At 31.3% G+C, this 24,301-nt stretch overlaps 1 protein-coding gene and 1 long non-coding RNA gene across 2 annotated transcripts; one reads left to right on the top strand and one right to left on the bottom strand.

The window, feature by feature from the left end:
• Positions 1-7,797: 7,797 nt before the first annotated feature.
• On the bottom strand, positions 7,798-8,295 carry LOC133035427 (uncharacterized). The gene is made up of 2 exons (XR_009686645.1): positions 8,208-8,295; positions 7,798-8,110 (listed from the first exon to the last, which is right to left on the bottom strand). It is a non-coding gene; the product is annotated as an uncharacterized LOC133035427 (long non-coding RNA).
• Positions 8,296-9,597: 1,302 nt separating this feature from the next.
• Positions 9,598-10,142, top strand: LOC133035510 (putative ripening-related protein 2). The gene has a single exon (XM_061111342.1). It carries the CDS (start codon positions 9,598-9,600, stop codon positions 9,964-9,966), a length of 369 nt encoding a protein of 122 aa, XP_060967325.1. The 3' UTR covers positions 9,967-10,142.
• Positions 10,143-24,301: the final 14,159 nt, after the last annotated feature.

Below are 24,301 nucleotides of genomic sequence, written 5' to 3'. Positions count from 1 at the left end.
ACTTCTAACATGCCCAAACACTGGATTGGACAAATTAGTCGGTCTAATCCAATCCATTCCTACTTACCAAACGGGCCCTTAAGGAAATATTATGGGGCCAAGATGCAAAATGGCCCTAAAACTAACAATTAAGTTAATAAATGTCCCTTTTTATAAAAAATTAGCAAAATATCCATTCTGTTAAAAGTTTAATGATGAAATTACAATTATAACCTTGAATAATTAAGTGTTTGGTATAGTTATTTTATACAATAGTATATCGTTTTTATGTGCAATAATATATTAAAAAAACCTAAAAGGTAGTATATTAGTTTAAGATTGTGGTATATTATTTTAATGTGCTATGGTATATAATGAACGAAAGATGAATATTAAAAAATGTGGAATATTAGTTTAAGTTTGAGGTATAGTTATATTTCACTAGAAAATATTGTCTATATGTTCATTAGTATATCATGAAGGAAACAAAAAGAAAAAAAAAATATGTGGAATATTAAATTAAGTTTTTGGTATATATATATATATATATTTTCCACTATACTGGTGGTATATTAATTTTTCACTATAGTATTTATGCTTATGATTGCAAAATATAATTTTTATATGCTATTGTATATCGTGGAAAAAAATCATTTAATAGTATATTAGTTTAAGTTTATGATATATTCATATTGGTTTAAGGTCGTTTGTATGTGATATTATATATCATGAATGATAGAAAGAAAAAAAAATATTAAATATTAATTTAAGTTTTTAGTTTTTTTTTTTTTATTTTGTACGGTATATCTTTATTATGTGCTATGATATATTAATAAATAAATAGAGTGGTATATTATTTTTATTTGCTCTGGTATATCATGAAAGAAAGAGAAAAAAAAAACTTGTGGAAGTTTATTTAAGTTTTTTAATATATTTATTTGACTATAGAATTATTGTGGTATATTCATATTACTCTAAGGTATAGTATTTGTATGTTATATTATATATCATGAAGGAAAGAAATAAAAATAAAATTAAAAGAATTGAATAATAGTTTAGTGTTCGGTATAGTTATTTGCACTATGATATATTGTTTTTATGTGTAATAATATACTAAGAAAAAAAATTGAAAGAAAATATATTAGTTTAATATTGTGGTATATTGTTTTAATGTGTTATGGTATATAATGAACGAAACAGGAAAAAAACATGAAATATTAGTTTAAGTATGAGGAATAGTTATATTTGATTGAAGTATATTGATTTTATGTTTATTAAAGGTATATTGTTTTTTTCACCGCGCAAACAGTAGAACAAATCAAAAAAATAGAGTTGAGGTTCATCTATATAACTAAGGGCATTTTAGGTATTAACATTTATAAAAGGCCATTTACTTCATTTTTGAAAAAAAAAAATAGACATTAACCTTCATTAGTGTGAGATTTAAGGCTATTTGTTACAATTTCCCAATATTATGCTCCTTAAAAAAAGAAGGAAAAAAAAACCATGCCTCCTTTAAGGGATTAACAGGTAAAAATTGTCTAATGTTTTAGGTTTCTAATGTTTTAGTATATTATATTTTATTACAGAAGTACTAATTACTCTGTCATTGTGACACGTGGGTGAGTGGACGAAAAGGGAAAGTTTTTTTTAATTAACTAAAAAGGAAGTTAATAAGCAACATGTAATAAGAAAATAGTTAAAGATATCTCAATCTTTAATGACTATTGATGAAGTATATTCTACATAATTTGATTTGAGTAATGCTAGCTATACATTCAAATAATACACTAATTGTATACAATAATGTGTATTAAATAGGGGTGTTCATTGGATCACATCCAATGGATTTGGACCCATCCAATCCAATCCAATTATTTATTGGATATTAAATTTTTCCATCCGATCCAATCTAATTAAATTGAGTCATCCGATCTGATCCGATCCAATGGATGTATTGGATTGGATCGGTTCCATCTATTGGATGCTTTAACTGGTTTTTTATTAGATTGGATTGGATCCATCCAATGGATCCCATGGATGAATCCAATCCATTTTAACCACTATTTAGACTAATTTCATTAAAAATATATATATTATTATATATGAAAAAATATAATTTAAAACCTAATGATCTAACATAGATAATAAAATATATATAAAATATTAAATAAAATAATTAAATATATAAAATTATAAATATTAAATATGATTGGATGGACATTGGATGATATTGGATTGGATTTGATCGGTTATCCATTGAATCGGATGTCTCATCCAACATCCGATCCGATCCAATTGGATTTTTAAAATTTGCATCCGATCCGATCCAATTATGATTGGATATCCGATTCTATTGGATCGGTCGGTTAGAATTGGATTGGATGACTTTCTGCACACCCCTAAATATTATGGTAAATAGCGGCATAAGTACCCAAAGTTTTAAGTTTGTAAGTAGCATAATCCCAATGTTTATTTTTAGCGGCATAACTACCCAATGTTTGTAAAACTGTAATTTTTCTCTAATTTCGTCGGTAGAAACCCTGTTATTTTCTTAAACATGCCACATTTAAGGTCTAGATTCTTGATTATTGGGTCTAGACAGAAACATGTAGTATCAGTAACTTCCAAATGTTCCTTTAATAAATTTAAAACGGAGTCTGTACTGACAAAATTGAAGAAAAATTACAGTTTTACAAACATTGCGTACTTATGCCGCTAAAAATAAACATTGGATTTATGCCGCCTACAAACTTAAAACTTTAGGTACTTATACCGCTATTTACCCTAAATATTAATCATTTATTGATTTAAAAAAATATTAATCATTTATATTTTTAAGTACTAACCACATCACTTTAAATTCTTTAGTTACATTTAGCTATAATTATTCATCAGTAAAATAAAAAAAGTAAAATTTTGGTGAATATCACTACTATAAAAATGGGTTTTCTCGATATTTTTAAACAGTTATTTAAAGTATTCCCGTCAGTTTCTATAACCGTCGTTTATACGACCGTCGCAAAACGGATAGAATAGGGGACGATTCAAAATCGTCGCTAATGTGGATTTCCTGACGGTTTAAAACTGTCGCCTATAACTAGGTATAGGCGATGGTTTATTATAACCGTGCCCTATACTATCGTCGCCTATAGTATAGGGCACAGTTTTAAACTGTCACCTATACCCAATTATAGGTGACGGTTTTAAACCGTGCCTTATAGGCTAGTTACGTTTTTTAATTTTTTTTTAGTGACGATTTTTTTTTCACTCGTTACATTAGAAAAATAGGGAAAAAAAAAACAAATTTTGTATAATTTTTTTCTCCATTAATTTTTAAATTTTTTACAAATCTGTATAGTCACAATAATTAAACTAAAGCTATTATCGTCTAAATATATTAAAATTATGTATAGTCACAATAATTAAACTAACGCTAATATCATCTAAATATATTTTAAAATTTATAATTAAGTTAACGCTAATTATAATAATCTAAATATATTTACAAATCTATATAGTAACGATAAATCGAGATATATACACACTGATTAACATGACAATTGTTGTCGCTCTGCTTCTACTTTCACGTAATGAATCCACCGATCACGCATAATATTTATCTGATCATCATTAGTGTACGGAGTGGAGAACCTATCATGTCGGGTCAACAGTTGTATTAGATCTTCTACGGTCATGAAAATTTCAATGAATTTCATGACGTAGTATCCACACTGTTTGTCGTTGAGTTGTTCAGGACAAATAAGAGTAATCCTCTTGATAGGTCGATAGGTCATCCTATCATTTGGTTATACATGGTGAACGATTTACACAAAAAGTAAAGTTAATCAGCATATATAAATTTATAAATAAAGAACAGGCTTACATATTGGGATGTTTGATATAGAACTTACGTGGATATGATGAAGTTCAGATCATCCGGTATGTCGTCGTTGTCTGAATCCAAGTACGCCACCGTCTGCGTACTTGGTTGGATGAGTAAAAGCATCCAATGAAACATGTTCCTGCATGGACAAATATGTATAAAATTATTAATATATACATAATAATAAATTTTATAAGGATTTATAAATATTGAAATTATTTATTTTATTCTACATATACCGATTATTATATGGGACAATAAGCCATTTGTCTGAATTTGTCATCCTAGTCATTCGAGTGACTAGTGCTTGACAACAATTACTATCAGCCCCTGCATCGGTGGCAATCGCACCCGGATTCAAAAATTTATATACTCAATTCAACCCACCAATGTCCAATAGTCTTTCTTTCATGTACCTGATAAAAAGTCTTAACTACTAACTGTTGCTGTCAAAATAACATTATCAAGTTTATTATTAAGAGTAAGTAATCATACTTGCACCAAACTCCTATTGGTTGGGCTCCAAAGTATTGCATGATGTATAATTCCTGAATGTCACTTTTAACAAGCCAAATAGAGTCATCTGCGACCCCAAATAGCTCATTATCAACTTGGAACTGGATTATGGATGACTTGGGCCACCTTCTAACGAAGTTCCAAAAGGTAATGATGGAGGAAGTTTGGCGTGGTTGGACATAATGACCATGAACTTTTACCTTACTCGACCTCTCAGGGTGTTTTAGCGGCTGTGTTGGAGGACCAAGTAAATCATCAGAGGGTTCTGTGCTTCTCTTCACGGTTTGCTTCTGAATTTTCTTGGTGGGTGGTTGTGTCTATATATATGAAAAAAATAATAATAAAGTTAGCAATGTCATTAATGAATAAACACGATAAGTTAAGTAAACAAATTGAAACATACCAAATGTTTTTAACAGGTGTAAGATAGTCTTTCGACCATGCTACATAACATTTTACAACTTGACCTATTGTCGTCAATGAATCGTCGGCTATGGGACACGGGAGCAGTGCATTCTCCACATTGGCTTCTTTGATAAATACCCGACGATAATCTTTGTGTAGGTATTCATCCATGTTAATGGAAAACTTTCCATCTTTCAAATATTTTTCCTTGGCAATGTGGCCCGAAGCAACCTTCAGTACCATGCCACTAGGCTCCAACAGACAGTGCATCCAACATGGTAAGGTCTGTAAATCCAAAACAAACAAGTAACAATTCAATTTGTAAGTTGGCCATATTTATAATTTTGCATTAGAATAATTCGTAAAATAACATTAAGATTACTTCTTTTGAACAACCACCAATAGGTGGCGGTGTTGCTGCTAGAGCAATTTCCTCTCTAAAATATAGTGGAGATGGAGTAAAGACATTGGCAGCACCCGATGGTTGTGCTATGAGATCTGGTACAGAGTAGACATTGACAGGACCCGGTGGTTGTGCTACTGGATCGGAGGCAAGGTCAGCATGGGGTTGCTCATTAAATGCTCCTCCAACACCGGAACCAGATGCAACGCTGCTATGCTGGGAACTAATAAGACGAAGGAACTCATCCACTTTATCCTGCACCTTTCTGTTGCTTTCCTTTGTCTCGCGCACGCGTCTCTCCAAATCAGATGGTGCCTAGTTTGACCCATCGGCGTTTTCCTTTTTAGGGCGTGGTGTGTTGAAATACTTGGTTTAGGTGACGCCGAAACCCATGGCTCGAACTCGCCCACCATGCTCAACTGTCCCAAGCGCCATGGTCAGCACGTTCCTTTTACCTTCCACTTGTACAAAACCCTCTTCCACTTGCTTGCGTAATTCGTCCTATAAACAAAACAAATAGAGTTAGAAATAAATTATGAAGCATAACAATTAATACAAATGAAATTAAACTTTAAACTTACAATCCGTTTAATGATTTCTACAGTTGGGCCCTCCACCTCGCCTTTCGGGTTTATGTGAAGTCTTTTCCAGATTTCAAATCTATCAAATTCAATAATTTGTTGGTCAGCCTCTCTCTCCATCTGTTCTTGAACCATCCTTACACCACCTCATTTGGTGTGATGGTTGTAAATATTATAAGCCCTACTCTTTTGGGTCTTCTTCCTCTTCACCACAAACTCTCTCCACTCTTGCAAATCCATTATGTTTTTCATAAAGTTTGGGTGGCTTCTCGAGAAGATGGGGAGCCACATCTTTAAATGTAAAAATACCTTCTATTAGGGTATTTTTCCAACACTACTACAAATATCAGAATTCGCGACGGTTCTAAAAACGATTTTTTTTCGGGGACCGTCGCTAAAAATATTAAGTAACTATTTAAAACCGTCGGGAAAAATTTAGTATTCTCGACGGTTTAAAATTGTAGTAAACAAAATAGGTCGACGTTTTTTAATAAAATGCAATTTTCTAATGGACCTTTAAAACAACTAACTAACATACTTCTTCCATGGATGGTTGTTCAGGATCAACACTAGATCCTTCTGGCATGGATGGACCATCATCACCATCATAATCTAACCACACACTCCACTCATCATCCCCACCTCATTTCATGATATAAAATCCTACACAAATTTAATATTATACATTATAATATATAAAAATATGCAAATTAATAGCTAAATATAAATATATTAAAAAGACTAAATACCAATACGTGTTTGATATATGACTCATGTGTTGATAGATTCGTTCAACCATAATCCTTCACCATCATCACGAGATGGTATGATATCGTCCCCAACAGTGACATCAACAGGTGGTGGGGTAATTTGATTAATTTGGTCACTAAGCATGAGATCATCACCATTATACTCTTGATTATCATAATCTTTTAGTTGTGTCATCAAGATAACTGACCAGCGTGCATCTAATGGATCTCTCATGTAAAATACTTGATTGGCTTGGGATGCTATTATAAACCTATCGAACTTGTGTCTGATTCGATTCAAGTCCACCAACTTGAATCCAAATTCATTGTCTTTAACTCCATTATCACTCCTAACCCAATCACAAAGAAAAATAGGGATTCGAAAACTACTGTAACTAATTCCTAAATTTCTTGAATTACACCGTAAAAAGACATGTCACATTCAATAGGATTTTTATCTTTTGAACTAGATATTTAGAAAGTCTTAGCAACAATCATAACACTACTATTTTGTATTTTTCTAGATTTATCACGGGCTTGGGTACAAAATTGAGTACTATTTATATAGTACGATGGGTACTTGAGTACATCACACGAAGGACCTCATGATATGCAAAGTAGTGTGTTCGATACATTACCCGAAGATTCACGCATTTTTGCATATACCTCGTGAGTACTATTTTAGTGTTAGTTTATGTATAATATTTTGAGTAAATTAATTGAAATAATATATCGTCAAAGCAACTTCTTTTGCGTAGAATACTTTATTTGAAATATCAAGATGATTGTGTTATAATTAATGCATATATAGACTGACACAAAGATAAGTGAATATTTTGCTAGATTCACTACTACAAAAAGGGGTATTTTCGTCGTTTTATAAGTGACATATAAAGATTTTGCGTCGGTCTACAGAACCGACGTGTAATCCGTAGACGTAAATAGTGTTTTATTTGCGTCGTTTTTAAAAAGACGCAAAATACAATTTTCGTCATTTGAAAACCGACGCTAAAAAATTACTTTTCTATTTTATTTTAAGCGTCGGTTAAAAAGTGACGCTAAATGTGTCATGACATTTTAAAACTGTCACAAAAAACTTATTCCGTCGGTTTAAAAATGTCATATCTATTACGAAAAAACTTTTTTTTTTTTACTTATTGCGTCACTTATAAAATGAAGCACAAATATAAGTAAGGGAAAATTGCAAACTTTTCATGCAATTTTCCCCACCTGCATTATCAAATTTTAGAATAACTCTATATAATAGTAAATACATAATACAAAAAAAATTAAAATAACATTTTTAAAACTTATATTAAATTAGTAATCGATTCTATTAACTAATCACACAATACCAAAATTGTTAATAAAATCGATTCTAAAACTTAAATTCCATGTATATCGTAAACTAAATATAAACTAATAATATATGCGAAAGATAACAATAATCATAAAACTTGTTAGTCATGTATTATATCAAAAGTGTAGTAACCTTAAGTACTTAATCTATAATCAATGGCTTCACAAATTCGGCAAACTCATCCCGTACGGCATTGATCTCCTCGTTACTATAGGGAGCGTCTAACTTGAACTGTAAAATAAAAGATCAAAAAACATTAATCAACATATTAAAAGTATATATAATTAAAATACAAACTAAATAGAGAAGAGTAGTTATTCATGTTTACATGATTTTTCAAAAAACTTGCAGGATTAACAACCGTCATGAAACTCTGAATAATCTTCATAACATAATAACCACATTGTACTCCATCCCATTGCCGTCGACACGTGTATTGGTTGATTTTTACTGGACCCTTGTTTCGTATATTTTTTTCGATCCTGTACATGTCCACAGCACTAAACAAAAAAGAAATTAATTAATGAATTGATTTGTAATAAAATACTAATCCTACTGAAATTTCTGCCGAAATTTCGACAGCATAACATCTATAATTCGGACGTTCCCAAAAATTTTAAACATGCAACTAATCTATTAAAACATCCACAATAATACAAACAAACAAAACTATAATTAACAGTACAAATATTACCACCCATCCGACCGCAGTCATGCAATTCCAGAACTTACTTCACTATGGATGAATATCTAGGATATTCAAACTCTTCTAGGATTTATAAAATATAAAAAAAAATAAAGTTTGAGTAGCTTACCAATTCCAAGCTAGCGTTCAAGCAATTTTTGCGAAAGATACTACCACAATTGAAAAGCTGCATTGTGAATAAAAGTAGTCCATGAGTTCCCATAAAGTAAATAAATATAGAAATAACTTGTACAAGACTCCTAATTGAATAAAAAAACTCCTATTTATTTTGGAAATGGAAAAGAACTCCTATTTATTATAGGTAAATAATATTTATTTTTAAAAAAAGTAAATGAATAACATTAGTTCTAATATAAAGGACAAGCTAGCTACTATAAATTGATATGACATGACCTGAAAATGGCAAGGACAAATGCATTAAGAAATTAGAGTCTTTTGTGGATATAAGATGATTCAAACTTGAGAATCTCATACCATAAAGATGATGATTGATGAATAAGGTGGTTAATAAGAAAAGAATGGTTTGAAGCTCCAAAATTAAAATATTGATCATAAACTGGATCAAGAAATACCTCCAAAATAGAGGACATCATTTTCATGACAGAAGAGCTTCATATCCAATTTGCAACTTGGATTTCTATTCCCAATCCCAATTAATTATGATAATGCTTAAAGGGACCTTTTATATATATATATATATATATATATATATAAAAATACTACAAAATTCAATGAAGGTAAACTAATTGGTTGATTCAATCAAAGACTCTTATGGAATATCAGTTATAACTTCCCATAACATATATATTTATACATATATACATATATAAATATGATGGTCGTAATAAGTAGTCCATAACTTCCCATTTCATGTGGGAATTTAATGGAATACAATACTAGCTAGCTTCCTATAACAAGCTCCCTCTTTGAGTTGAGTGAATCAAAAGAAAACAAATTTAGTGTTTTTTATATATATATAATTTATTTATATTTTTTGACTAACTCATCAACAATGGAATATGTAGTCAAAACCAAGGCAGTTTTGACAATCAACAGCTTTGAGAAGGGTGGAGATGGCGGTGGCCCCTCAGAATGCGACAACAATTACCACTCAGACGACACTCCGGTGGTGGCATTGTCCACTGGCTGGTTCAACAATATGCAGAGATGTCTTCAGAACATAACCATATATGGTAATGGGAGAAGTGTGAGTGCAATGGTTGTGGATGAGTGTGATTCAACAGCAGGGTGTGATGCTGATCATGATTATCAGCCTCCTTGTCCTAATAACATTGTTGATGCTTCTAAAGCTGTTTGGAAGGCATTAGGAGTCTCCAAAGGTGACTGGGGCGAATTGGATATTTACTGGTCTCAAGCTTGATTTCCCTTTATCTCCATACATATTATGTTATATCTTGTAAATTTGCACTGCATTGTGATTGAGATTGTTGCATTTTTATTATGGTTCTGTTTTATTTTCTTGTAATATACTCCTTTTCATTGGCAGTAAGTAGTTGTTCCTTCATGTTGTTTAATGAAAAGATACATATTGTGAAAAGCTTCTCTAGATCAGTCATTAATTTAACACTTAGTCGAAACACATTAACTTTGAGTCAGTTCACTAGGAACAACAGCCCCCTGAACTGAATCTGAACCCACCTAGACTTAGAATTAATAGTTGCGAGCCAAATAAATCCTTTGTCCACAATACATAATTATCTGATAAGTAAAGAACCTAGTAGTAAAATTGTGGTCCAAGATGGCAGAAATCGGAAGAGACCACAAAATGACAGCCCATTTCAAGAAAGAAAAAGAAAATGTTGCCTTCAAGCTAAATGCTGCCTTAGATTCAGCAAAAGAAAAAAAAAAGGCTAGATGAATTTATAAACAAACACTGATGGATTTGAAAGATAGAATTCTGTTTGCATTTGTTTCATTCACATAGCTTAAAGGTTTCATATAATAGATTATGTAGTTCTAGAAAAGTAGACATACGTTAAACTAACAGATGGAGTCTAATCTTTATACAATTATCCCTCAATGGAACATAATTAACTTTCCACAAATTATTGAATTTGATTAGTGGTAACATGAGTATACAAGTTTCCCTAAAATAAAGATAGACATCCAATTGAGAAAACTGGAATTGAAAGCTACAGAACTAACCAAAAGTAGTCATAGTTTGTTGTTCTTCTAGCTACTGAAAGTTTTAACAAGTTTGGGTGTGGTCAATATGATCCTATCTGGAGGACACAACTATTGGCCTTAGGCTTGGTCAGTCTACATCCGTCGCTAGAAAATTAGTTAAACCAAAAAATTATCTAACTACCATTGAAAAATTCATTGACAAATATAAATTAGAGGCAAAATTAGATTTATTTTTTAAATGACAAATTTAAATGTACGCATAGTAATGTAATTGTTTGCACCTCAAATCAGAGCTTTAATAATAATGCACAAATTTAAATTAGATTTATTGTTCACATATCTGATCTACATGTTCTGTTTGCACCTCAAATCAGAGCTTTAATAATAATGTAATTGTTTTGGTGTTGCAGGAACAAGATGGTAGGGTTGAAGGAGATTTTGACGCTTATTCCCTCGGTACATCAATATAATAAGGCTATAAAAATACAGTTAGTTGTTGAGGAGCTTTTTCTTCTCCTTAGCAATATAATGATTTACTTCACTGTAAATTTACAGCATTTTGAGTACTGAATCCATGTCTACTACTCTACTGTTTGCCTTATTTACAGACATATCTACCAAACTCTCATCACATATAGTATAATACATTCAATAATTTAAAAGTGATAGTCAAAATTATTAACAAGATAAAAACCCTAATTTTGGATTAAACGGAGAATCAGGCTAATAGAAGCTAAATCTCCAATCTAAATTTCTAACATTCGAATCGAAAACCCCCATTTCGAAAAAATTAACATACCAACTGTTAATGAGAAATTATCCATTCATGATGAAAATAGAGCATGTATACCAACTGTTATAACACAAGAGAGAACGCAAGAGAGAAAGAGAGGGAAAGAGAGAGACTTACAGAGGTGGACGAGACCTTCAGAGCTGAGGACGAGAGGGTATGTGTTCGAGACCTTCAGAGCTGAGGACGAGAGGGTAATTGTTCGAGACCTTCAGAGCTAGCTGAGGACGAGAGAGACTTACGGAGGTGGGAGACCTTCAGAGCTGAGAAATCGCATCCCTGTTGGGAGACCTTCAAACCTTTAGAGAAAGAGAGGGAAAGAGAGGCGCCACTGTTCGAAAATAAAAATGAAAGAGAGGGAAAAAAGTTGGGATCGAGACTGGCCTGTTCTTCATTTGGGGGTAAGTGAACAAATAGGAGGATTTGCGTCGTTTTCTCACACTCGCAAAATCTTTACCGTCGGTTTTAAAACGCCACATAAAGCATTCGTGAGGCTTTTAAAACGACGCTAATAATGAACGATTTTTTTTTAATTTTTTGACTTTTACCGTCGGTTGGGTAATTAGTGAGGGATTATAACCGACGCAAATTATTTATTTTTTGTGACATTTTACAAATGACGAATATATTGAATATGGTACTATTCACGTCGGTCAACGCGATGAACAGTCGCGTTGACCGACGTGAATAGTGAATTTTGTAGTAGTGATTGTAAATACATCTGTGGTAATAAATGTGTGACAATTATAAGGTATGTTGTGTGAGAAATATGTTAGTCCAAAGATTAATCTATTGTTTGGTACATTATTATTGTCAATGTTTGATTGCTACATCAAGTACATCAAGAGTACCACTTACAATTAATATTACTGTGCAAAGACTTGATATTAATATGTGTTTAGTATCTTGAGATGAGATTAACTAATTTTTGAATTCATTGTTTAATTATGCATATTAATGTGAGCTTTTTTATTTGTTCTATATTCAGCTAGTTCATCTTCTACTACCTCAGTATCTGCTAATATTAATTCTATATTTTCATGCTTAATGAGACCAATTTCAAAAATTGAAATAGGCAAGTTCGGTTCACATTACATGTAATTTTAATGCTACGCATCTATGATTGATCTATGTTATTTGGCTATATTTTTATATGTGATCATTGATGGGTTTAGTCATGGTTGATATGACGAAAACTGCTTTGATCCTATACGGGTATAGTTGATGGACGAGATTATTGTGAATATCTTTACATAATAATAAATTTTGAGCTCATATGGTTATAAGGTAACATACGTTGTCAAAGTGGGAGATAATTGGGTTAAAATCTTATTGTGGGTACATATGTACAATATATATGTTATTATAAAGTGTGATACAAAATTAAGTGGACAATTATGTTATTGGTATCAAAATGGTTTTAAATTATTATTGAAATTATGTGTAGATATCATAGGTTAATTTATAATTTGTTGAGGGGTCAAATTATAAATACCTAAAACTCATTCTATAGTGAGTCTATAAGTAGGTAGTGGTCCTTAAGAAACACTATGATTCATGTATTCTCTCCTTTCCCATCAGAAAAAATACTTTAGACAAATAGTATATTCTTGAAAGATCATAACCTTTTGTGAAATCTCTAATAATAGTTTTAGGTTAGTGCTTCCTCTTATCTTGTTATTATCTTTTTCTTCTTTGCTTTAGCAAAAGTTCTATAAAATATGATTTAGGGTTTTCTATATTAAAATATTTTAAGTATATATTTAGATATGTGATAATATATATTACTTGAGTGTTCTTATAAATCCTAATAGGTTAATCCTAAAGGGAGGTGCACCATTTTCCTTTTCTGTTTTAACTCATATGGGAGGCTGAGTGTGGATTGTTATTGTCGAATAGATGTCGTTGTGCCTCTTTGTCCATGTTCAACTAGTTTTGGAATGGTTTTGGTGCTCCATTTTGTGTTCATTTGAGTGAGGGGTAGCTTGTTTGGTGGCAATTTCATTGTTTGTTTTGGTTTTAGGGCTAATTTAGCACAATTTTTGAAAAAACTAAAAGCTACTTTTTAAAAAAGCTGTGATAAAAAAATGTTTGGTAAGCAGTTAAAAACAACTTATTGAAGAATTTATGAAGAATCTCTTTAAAAAATTCTTCATATTTATCTATATATATATATATATATATTTTTATCAACAAACTACATCAATTTAGAATTTTCTATAAACTGCAAGTTATAAAAATATAATTTAAATTATTATAAATTATTTTTATCAAATGTGTATAAATTTATATTATAAGAAAAAATAATTAAAAATATATAAAAAAAAATTATATAATATAATTTTTTATATAGATATTTATGATTATAATAAACTAGATTATAATATTCTCATTATTATAGTAGAATCTTAAAAACTCACAACGCTTTAATATTTTTATTTACTAAATACTCAACTCAAATTTTTTCTACAATTTTGCTACAGCTGTTTTTTTCTCACAGTATAGCTACAACTGCTTTTTCCCGCAGCATAGCTATTTCAAACTGGCCCTTAGTGTCTTTGTTAGTTATTTTTTGGCCATTGTTGTAGAGTTTGTTCTTCTGCTTTTTCCGTTGAGTTTTAAACTTTGTCATCTTCGTAATCGGTGTGATTTATCGTTCGAGTAACCGTCTCTTTGTGAGCTTGACTTGTACAGTTTTATTTCTGTCTAAACTTTAAAACTTAATTTGTCCCTTGTTAATCATTATTCTCTTTTTTAATAATAATAATTAACAATTAATTAATCACTCAATAAGCAAGTGAATCATATAGCTAGTTAACTCTAATTATACCACTACAAACAACAACTCTCCCATATTAATGTTTCATGTACTCATACATAAATATATATTATGTATTAATTAAGCTGTTAAGCCTTTATTTTGTAGTCTAGTCACGAGGTATCCTGAAAAATTACAAGTGGGTATCTATAATATCCAATTCATTGTCACGTCAGCTAGTTTTGGTTTGTAGACTATAATAAATAATATGATATACATCTGTTTTTTCTTTCTATAATATCCCTCAATTAAAATCTTTGGTTGAACCAGAAATTTAATAAATATATAACTATAATATCTTTTTCTTAGCACCTTTTGTTAATCATTATTTGGGTTATTATAGCATATATCCAGCTAATGACATTATCAAACTGTACAGCTAACATATGCCACGTGATTAAAAATACCTATTGAATCAACAAGTTGATACCTATTAATATACTTTGTCAGTTTGTCATAACAGCTTGAAGGGGTTCTTTAATGACAAAATTTGAGTTTCTATGAGTGAGACCATATATAATTGAAAATGTCTCCATTGCTAAAATCAAGTTAAAATTTTATTTTATTCTTTTAATTTCAATTTTCTCAAAATATCTCTCCCATAATTTTTTGGGCTTGTTCATTTTTACATTTGAAAGTACTTTATTTTTATTTATACGGTAAAATTAGTAAAATTTCGTACTTAGCAATAAATGACATAATTACAACTCACGTAACGATCTAACTCAATTTATAATCCACATCGCAATTTACGTAGCAACCGTACGTAAAAAAAAAGTGTAAAATTATATAATTCATGTAATTTTACTGTCAATATATATCGAAGCTGAATAATTAAAATGCTATTAAAAATAGAAATAATTACATAAAATACTATTTTTTGTAAAATAAAAATTTATATTTTTACGTTTAAATTTTTTTATATATATATTTTTACAAGTTCTCATGAAAACTACATAAAGGTAACATGAAAATAACATCAAAACAATAACAAAAAATAACATACAGATAATAAAAAATCAACAACAAATTAACAAGAGTACAACATAAAAAGGCCGTATATATTTTCTGTAATTAAAATAAAAAAAAAAATCGTAAAAATATTTAAAATTCAGTAAAATTGTATTTTTGTAATTTTTTTTTTATTGTTTTTGTGTATTTGTGAACAAATCAAATATGCATAATAATCAAAACTTAATGTTAGAGATTTTATAACAATGGAAGAAAATCAAGATTTATTACAACTCTATTGTAAAATAATACAAGGACTACAATAAGAGATTGATTAAATATATGTTACAATACATATATACACTATATATATTACATATATATATATGAAAGGTAGAAGAGAAGATTACAACACATGTATTACATGTATTACACATGTGTTACATTATATATAACAAGAGAATAATATATATATAAACACTCACTCACAACCTTGAGTGTAGATTAGTGGAGATCACCATGACTTGAACAAGGTATTACACCTTTGTCCAAAAGCTTATTTCCCCCTATCTCTAAGCACTAAGGGAACTCTCTAGGAAATAGCTTTGGGAATTATCAAGCCTTTTAGGGTTTTCTAGCAAAGTGCTTTCTTGATAGAAATCTTCCTCTCCAAAATGAGCACCTTAGACCTCTTTATATAGTGTTTAGGATATCACCATTTGAAATTCAAACTCATAACCCCTATAGATGTTATGGACTCAAATGTAACTCTTACACACACCATAACTCCTATAGCATTAAGAATTTCAAATAAAGGTGTGTAACATCTTTTACACTCTTAATGTTGGTGATAATGGTGGAGGTTACTCATAGTAACAACTCCCCAAATGTTACAAAAAGATGACAACTAATATAGTCATATGTTACATATTATTAGTTTATTACACATATTTAATCTATATATTATATTATTATAAATAATATAACAATTCCCCACTAGATTAAATATTATCTCTTTAGTAACAAACTTGTAACATTTGTAATATTTATTTAATCAATCAAAAATATTATATCAAAATATAACATTCCCCCACTTTGATTGACTAAATACACACTTCTAAAGAAATCTTGCTTAGGTGCATTAGGTAAAATGTCTTTCGACTTGAATTTTACCTTAGTGTAGTTACCGCATTTTGTTAGACTATATATATAGTGTATATAGTATAGCATATACAATGATATGAAAATGCGGAAAATATAATGAAATCATATCAATAATATATGCAATGAAAGGATCGATGTACCTCCAGCCATTGATCTTTGAGCTTCAATCCCTGCGATAGCTTCAGTATTGGAGTTCGGGCTTCCTCGCTCTCTCAACTCTCTTTAGATGGAATTTGCTGAATGGATTCAGAATGAGTGAGGAGCTCGGGGACCGAGACCCTATATTTATAGGTGAGATACTCCATCAGTATCTGCGCCACATTAATTGTCAGAATATTTTGACAATTAATTCAGGAAATCAAATCAGGTAATGAATATAGAAATCTGACCATATATAGAATATTACATAATTGATTTTGTCCAGATTTAATGAATATAAAATATTCATTTATCAGAAAATCAATTATTTATTTATTTCCTTAAATAGAAAATCATTTTCTTAATTAGAAAATAATTTCCATAATAAAAATATTCTAATATTCTCCCACTTGGTCAGCATTTAAACTAAAATATTCAAACCCAACGTTCCTCATTATATAATAAACATACGAATCATAGCGACATGTCCTCATTATGAATCGAGTATTATCTTCCATGTATTACAATACATTTATTATATAACAATGTACTTTATGTGGCAATGTACTTAAGTGAATAAACCCTAAACCTTATGTTTATTCAGGTCCTCTGAAATTTTTCTCAAATGTAAAATTAAGATGCGCATAAATATGAGAAAAATCAAAATAAGAGTTTCATTAATAATAACTTTATTTGTACAAATTACATAAGGGAACCAAGTCCCATGTTCTCTACATGATCCTTGAATTTATGAGGTGGCAAGCCTTTTGTCATAGGATCGGCAATCATCAATTCAGTGCTAATGTGTTGAATGACCACTTTATTTTCCTTAACACGTTCTCTAATAGCTAAGTACTTAATGTCGATGTGCTTGCTTCGACTTCCACTTTTGTTGTTCTTAGCCATGAAAACAGCACTCGAATTGTCACAGAACATCTTTAGCGGCCTTGCAATGGAATCAACCACTCTAAGGCCTGAAATGAAACTCTTTAGCCATACACCATGTGATGTAGCCTCAAAACAAGAAACGAACTCAGCCTCCATAGTAGAAGTAGCAGTCAAAGTTTGTTTGTTACTCCTCCAGGACACAGCTCCACCAGCAAACATAAACACGTAACCAGATGTAGATTTACGTGAATCAGTACAACCAGCGAAATCTGAGTCTGAGTAGCCAACTACTTCTAGATTGTCAGTTCGTTTGAACATCAGTTTGTAATCCTTAGTACCCTGAAGATACCTCATAACTTTCTTTGCAGCTTTCCAGTGGTCTATCCCCGGGTTACTCTGAAATCTTCCTAACATTCCGACAGAATAAGCAATGTCGGGTCTTGTGCACACCTGAGCATACATTAGGCTTCCGACAGCAGAAGCATAAGGAATGTTCTTCATTTGTTCTCTTTCAAAATCATTCTTTGGGCACTGGCTCAAATTTAATTTATCACCCTTCATAATTGGAGCAACGCTCGGTGAACAATCTTTCATATGAAATCTTTCTAAAACTCTGTTGATGTAGGCTTCTTGAGATAAACCTAAGATACCTCGGTATCTATCTCTATGAATCTTAATGCCTATGACATAGGATGCTTCACCCATGTCTTTCATCTCAAAGTTCTTTGAAAGAAATTGTTTCACTTCACGTAGCAACCCTTTATCATTGGATGCAAGAAGAATATCGTCCACATATAAAACAAGAAAACAGATCTTACTCCCACTTTCCTTCAGGTATATGCATTGATCCATGACATTCTCTTCAAATCCAAAGGAAGAGATGACATCATGAAATTTTAAATACCATTGGCGGGATGCTTGTTTTAATCCATAGATGGACTTCTTGAGCTTGCATACCAAATCCTGACCTTCACTAGAGGAGAATCCTTCTGGTTGTTTCATGTATACCTCCTCCTCTAGATCACCATTCAGAAAAGCAGTTTTTACATCCATCTGCTCCAGCTCTAAATCAAAATGAGCAACTAATGCCAAGATGACTCTCAGGGAATCTTTCTTTGATACAGGAGAAAAAGTCTCTGTATAGTCAATTCCTTCCTCTTGAGTGAATCCTTTAGCAACAAGTCTCGCTTTGTACCTCTCAGTGTTGCCTAATGAGTCTTTCTTAGTTTTATAGACCCATTTACAGCCAATGGCTCTCGCCCCATTAGGCAACTTTACAAGTTCCCAGACTTTGTTGCACCTCATAGAATTCATTTCATCATCCATAGCATTGTACCACAATTTTGATTCTCTACTGTTCATAGCTTGTAAAAACGTTTCTGGATCATTTCCAATTCCAATATCAGATTCTAATAAATACACAACATAGTCTTTATAAATCCTTGGTTTGATAGGTCTAGTAGATCTTCTCAAGACTTCACCAACAGGCTCTTGTGGAGCAAAGCGGAGTTCAGCAGGTTGTTCAACAGTTGCAGGCAACTCTTGAACATTTTGATCTACTGGATTATCATTACCAACTTGTGGATCTTCAGTGATTGGTAATGGTTGTTCAACATTCGTTTGAACTATAGGAGTGTTAACCATTATCAATCTTGCTTTTGAAGTGGAAGGTTCTGAAGGATCTTTCTCAGGACCTAAGTCCTTTGATTGATCACTCCCATTGATCAAGGCATTCTCAAGAAATTTTGCATTCCTTGATTCCACAATTCTTGTGCTATGAGATGGACAATAAAACTTGTAACCTTTAGACTTTTCAGCGTACCCTATAAAGAATCCGCTTATGGTCCTTGGGTCCAATTTCTTCTCTTGTGAATTATATATTCTGACTTCAGATGGACATCCCCAAATGCGTACATGATTCAAACTTGGTTTCCAACCTTTCCATAATTCAAAAGGAGTTTTTGAGACTGCCTTTGTTGGAACTCGGTTTAATATGTACACGGATGTCTTTAATGCTTCAGTCCACAAGGATTTAGGAAGGTTAGAGTTGCTACTAAGCATACTCCGCACCATGTCCATTAATGTTCGGTTTCTTCTTTCTGCAACACCATTTTGCTCGGGTGTACCGGGCAAGGTGTAATGGGCAACAATCCCATTTTCTTCAAGAAACTTCGCAAATGCACCAGGTGCTTGTCCATCTTCTGTGTATCTACCATAATACTCACCTCCTCTATCTGATCTCACTATCTTAATTTGCTTGTTGCATTGTTTCTCTACTTCAGCTTTAAATATCTTAAAGACATCTAATGCTTCACTTTTATTATGAAGTAAGTAGATATACATGTAGCGTGAGTAATCATCTATGAATGAGATGAAGTATTTCTGACCATGTGACTCCATATCTGGACTACATATATCAGTATGTATGATTTCTAATATTTCAGAACTCCTATGGACACCAGTTTTGACAGACTTGGAGGTTTGCTTTCCCTTAATGCAATCCACACAAGTATCAAAGTCAGTAAAATCTAAGGTATTGAGTACCCCATCTTTTATCAATCTTTTAATTCTATCAATGGAGATATGTCCCCATCTCCGGTGCCACAATGTACAGGAATCCTCTTTCATAACACATCTCTTAGTGCCAGCGTGAACATGCATAACATTATTAGTGGTATTATTTTGTAAATTAAGGCAGTAAAGACCATCAGACAAAATACCATTTCCAACACATTCAGATTTATAATATAAATTGAAATATTTGTCTGAAAATGTAAAGGAAAAACCAAAGGGTATAAGTCTTGAAACTGAAATCAAGTTTCTAGAGAAACTTGGTACATAAAAGGTCTTTTCTAACTTTAAAATAAAACCATTACTTAAAACTAAATTGCATGTTCCAATAGCTTCCACATGTGAGCCCATCTTGTTTCCAGATAAGATGCTTTGCTCACTTGCCACTGGCTTCCTTAGATTTTGAATATCCTGCAAGGAATTTGTTATGTGAATTGTTGAACCGGAATCAATCCACCATGTGTTAAGATTAACATTAGCCATATTAGATTCATAACATACTAAGGAAATTGGATTACCTTTGTCATCCATCCATTTCTTGAACTGGCTGCACTCCCTTTTAGCATGTCCCTTTTGTTTACAAAAGAAACATTTGATGGAATCTTTCTTTATGGCAGCCTTGGGAGCCATGGGCTTTTTCCCTTTGTTCTTCTTGAATGGCTTGCGTTTCTTAGGTTGAGTGGTCATGTGAACACTTTCTCCTTGCTCCTGTAGGAGCCCTGGCTTCCTCTTGAACACACATGGTCATCAATTCATTGATAGTCCATTTTTCTTTATGTGTGTTGTAGGAAATTTTGAAAGGCCCATACTGTGGAGGAAGATTGTGAAGGATGTAATGAACCAGGAAGGTATCAGGAATGATAACGTCGAGTTTCTTCAAATGAGCAGTGATGTCCCTCATTTTAGAAATATGTTCTCGAACTCCTTTAACACCGGTGAGTTTTGTGGACGAGAACTCTTGGATGAGGTTGATGAATAAAGATTTATCTGAAGTGTCAAACTGCTCATCCATAACTTTGATAAAGTCTTTCACCTTCTCAGGTGGCTCCACCGATCCACGCATTCCCATAGGAATTCTGGACATAATGAACATGATGCAGAGACGATTAGATTGCTCCCACTTTTCACGCAGTGCAATCTCAGCAGCAGTGCTAGTATCAGTGATAGCAGCTGGTTCATCTTTCCTTATTGCATAATCCATGTCAGTGCAAGCTAGGTGGAGAAGAACTCGTTCCTTCCAGATTTTGAAGTTGTCACTCCTAAGCTCAGGGATTTCACTAGTGATTTCAGCATATTTAGAGGTGGATGAAATAGCTGCAAGAATAGGATTACAAAAAATTTAGATGTTTAAAAGAATTGAGGCTTTAATGAATTCATGTTTTACCAATGTAGAAACATGATGAAGATGAAAATTTTATTAAATCTAAAATTGCCTGTGGGCTAAATTTTAAATCTAATAAAATTAGATGAACTTTATGATAGATTTAATGAAGTATTTAATTTAGAAATAATGGAGGAATGAAATCTATCTATAATTAAAATTTGTGATAACACTATTAATTCAAATCCTCATAACTCCCTGTGGGGTAAATTAAGAGAATTTAACTTAATATATTATCCTAATTAATTATAAAAATATAATAAAATCCCTGTGGGGTAAAATTATTATATCCAAATAATTAATTACAAGTTTTGTCCATTAAGGTGAATTTTAATTAATATATAATTTTATATAATTAAAGATGCTGTGGCTACTCCCTAATTATAAAAAATTATATTTTCACTTTAGACATTAGGTATTGGGCTCTACCTAAAAGTAATTTCGTTATTAACATAATAGACAATCACTGAGATTAGTGCTCCTAGTGTGGTCGTCCGAAGATCATTAAAAACCGTTCTAGATATGAGCATTTGTCCTGTGTTCATGTTTTCTTATGTCAAACCACAAAACTACTTACGTTTTATTCATATTTTATTCATTTTATTAAGTTTTATGAATATTTTATGAATAATTTTATGAAGTTTTATGAAACTTAATTGCTAAATAAAATATTCAACCTATCTTAATGTTTGAATATTTCTAAATATATCTAGCACTATAAAAGGAATTTATGTATAGCATTTAAATCATACAAATCTAAATTAATTGCATTAAACATAAATTTGTCAATTAAATACAAAATAATACAATTAATGTATGATCATTAATTAAATGCAAATTCCTTAATATGAAATTAATGGCAGATTTTTCAAAATTAATTTAGACAATAAATTGCATAAATTTGGTAATATTTAATTAAATGCACAAATTAGCACAATTTTTACATGCCTAAATAAATCATGTAATAAATTACCAAATTTAAACAAATTTCCATTTTCAATTTATACTAAATATATGTATTAAACAAAAATGGAAAATTAACTAAATGCAATTTATTGACTAAATTAACACTGAAATGGGAAAATAATTAATATTCCAAAAAAATAAAAATTTATAAAAAAATTCGGAATTTTTCCCTTTTTTTTTTTTTTTTTTTTTTTTTTTTTTTTTTTTGAAAAATCCATACTGCCAAACGACATGTCGTTTTTGCAAGAGCAAAACGACACGTCGTTTTTCCAAAATTTGAAGGGCTGAAAAAGAAGAAGAAAACGATACGTCGTTTTCCCTAACAGAAAAACGACACGTCGTTTTTTCAATGCAGGGCTGATTCATAAGAGTATAAACGACATGTCGTTTTCCACAATGTGAAAAACGACATGTCGTTTTTCAACAACGACAGCTGCAATGTGCCATTCAAACGACACGTCGTTTTACGCCAAACGACACGTCGTTTTCTCCAAACGACATGTCGTTTTGCGTCGTCTTCTTCAGCGAACCGGGTCGATTTTGACCCGTTTTTCTGCACGCGGGTCCGTCGAACCCGACCCAAACCCGATCGGAAATTGCGTTTCCGACGACCAAATTGCGTGTTTTCAAATCTAAAATGTTCTAAATCAAATAATAAAGAGATCCACATAGATTTTATGCACGAAAACACGAAAAAATATATACTTTAATATCACGAAACTAATCGGGTCCGAAAAAGTTTTAACTGAAAATTTTTTCCATCTTTAAGTTTTTCAATGAATTTTCAATGCTTAGATCGATCTATAATACTATACGAATATAGTAATGTATATAGAATTCGAAATAAACACCGAAAAATGAAAAAAGGAAAAAACAAAAAAACATGGACCGATCGTGATTATATATACGCATGTATATATATATGCATGTATATATCACATAATAAAAAAAATGAATATTATGATTATTATTATGTTGACAAAACATATATATAATATACAATATATATATAAACATATATACATATAAAATATATATATACACGTACGAATGTATGAGTATATAATATATATGTATATATGAACAATAAAATATATATATATGTATATACTGATTAAAATGTATATATAATATAAATGGTATGAATATAAATATATATATACAGAACCGAAAACAAATATGTATATATATGAACAGTATATGAATTGTATATATATATATATATGAAACTCAAATGAAATCAAGGCAGAGATAAATCCGCTCTGATACCAACTGTTAGACTATATATATAGTGTATATAGTATAGCATATACAATGATATGAAAATGCGGAAAATATAATGAAATCATATCAATAATATATGCAATGAAAGGATCGATGTACCTCCAGCCATTGATCTTTGAGCTTCAATCCCTGCGATAGCTTCAGTATTGGAGTTCGGGCTTCCTCGCTCTCTCAACTCTCTTTAGATGGAATTTGCTGAATGGATTCAGAATGAGTGAGGAGCTCGGGGACCGAGACCCTATATTTATAGGTGAGATACTCCATCAGTATCTGCGCCACATTAATTGTCAGAATATTTTGACAATTAATTCAGGAAATCAAATCAGGTAATGAATATAGAAATCTGACCATATATAGAATATTACATAATTGATTTTGTCCAGATTTAATGAATATAAAATATTCATTTATCAGAAAATCAATTATTTATTTATTTCCTTAAATAGAAAATCATTTTCTTAATTAGAAAATAATTTCCATAATAAAAATATTCTAATAGCCGTAGCATTGAACCATTATTCCTTTAATACAAACCGGTGATAACACACACACCCTCGCTAATGCTCACTTGAGACCGCATGTCTCGCTCTTGCACCGTTAATGGCCATGTGCAAAAT

The sequence above is a fragment of the Cannabis sativa genome, chromosome 3 (assembly GCF_029168945.1).
Source record: "Cannabis sativa cultivar Pink pepper isolate KNU-18-1 chromosome 3, ASM2916894v1, whole genome shotgun sequence".
NCBI classification, from domain to species: domain Eukaryota; kingdom Viridiplantae; phylum Streptophyta; class Magnoliopsida; order Rosales; family Cannabaceae; genus Cannabis; species Cannabis sativa.
The sequence above is the reverse complement of the archived record's forward strand: the minus strand, read 5'-3'. Positions and strand labels throughout refer to the sequence as shown.

What these genes read in the sequence shown, in the direction of transcription:
- LOC133035510 (XM_061111342.1), top strand. Translation starts at nt 9,598, where the DNA reads ATGGAATATGTAGTCAAAACCAAGGCAGTTTTGACAATCAACAGCTTT.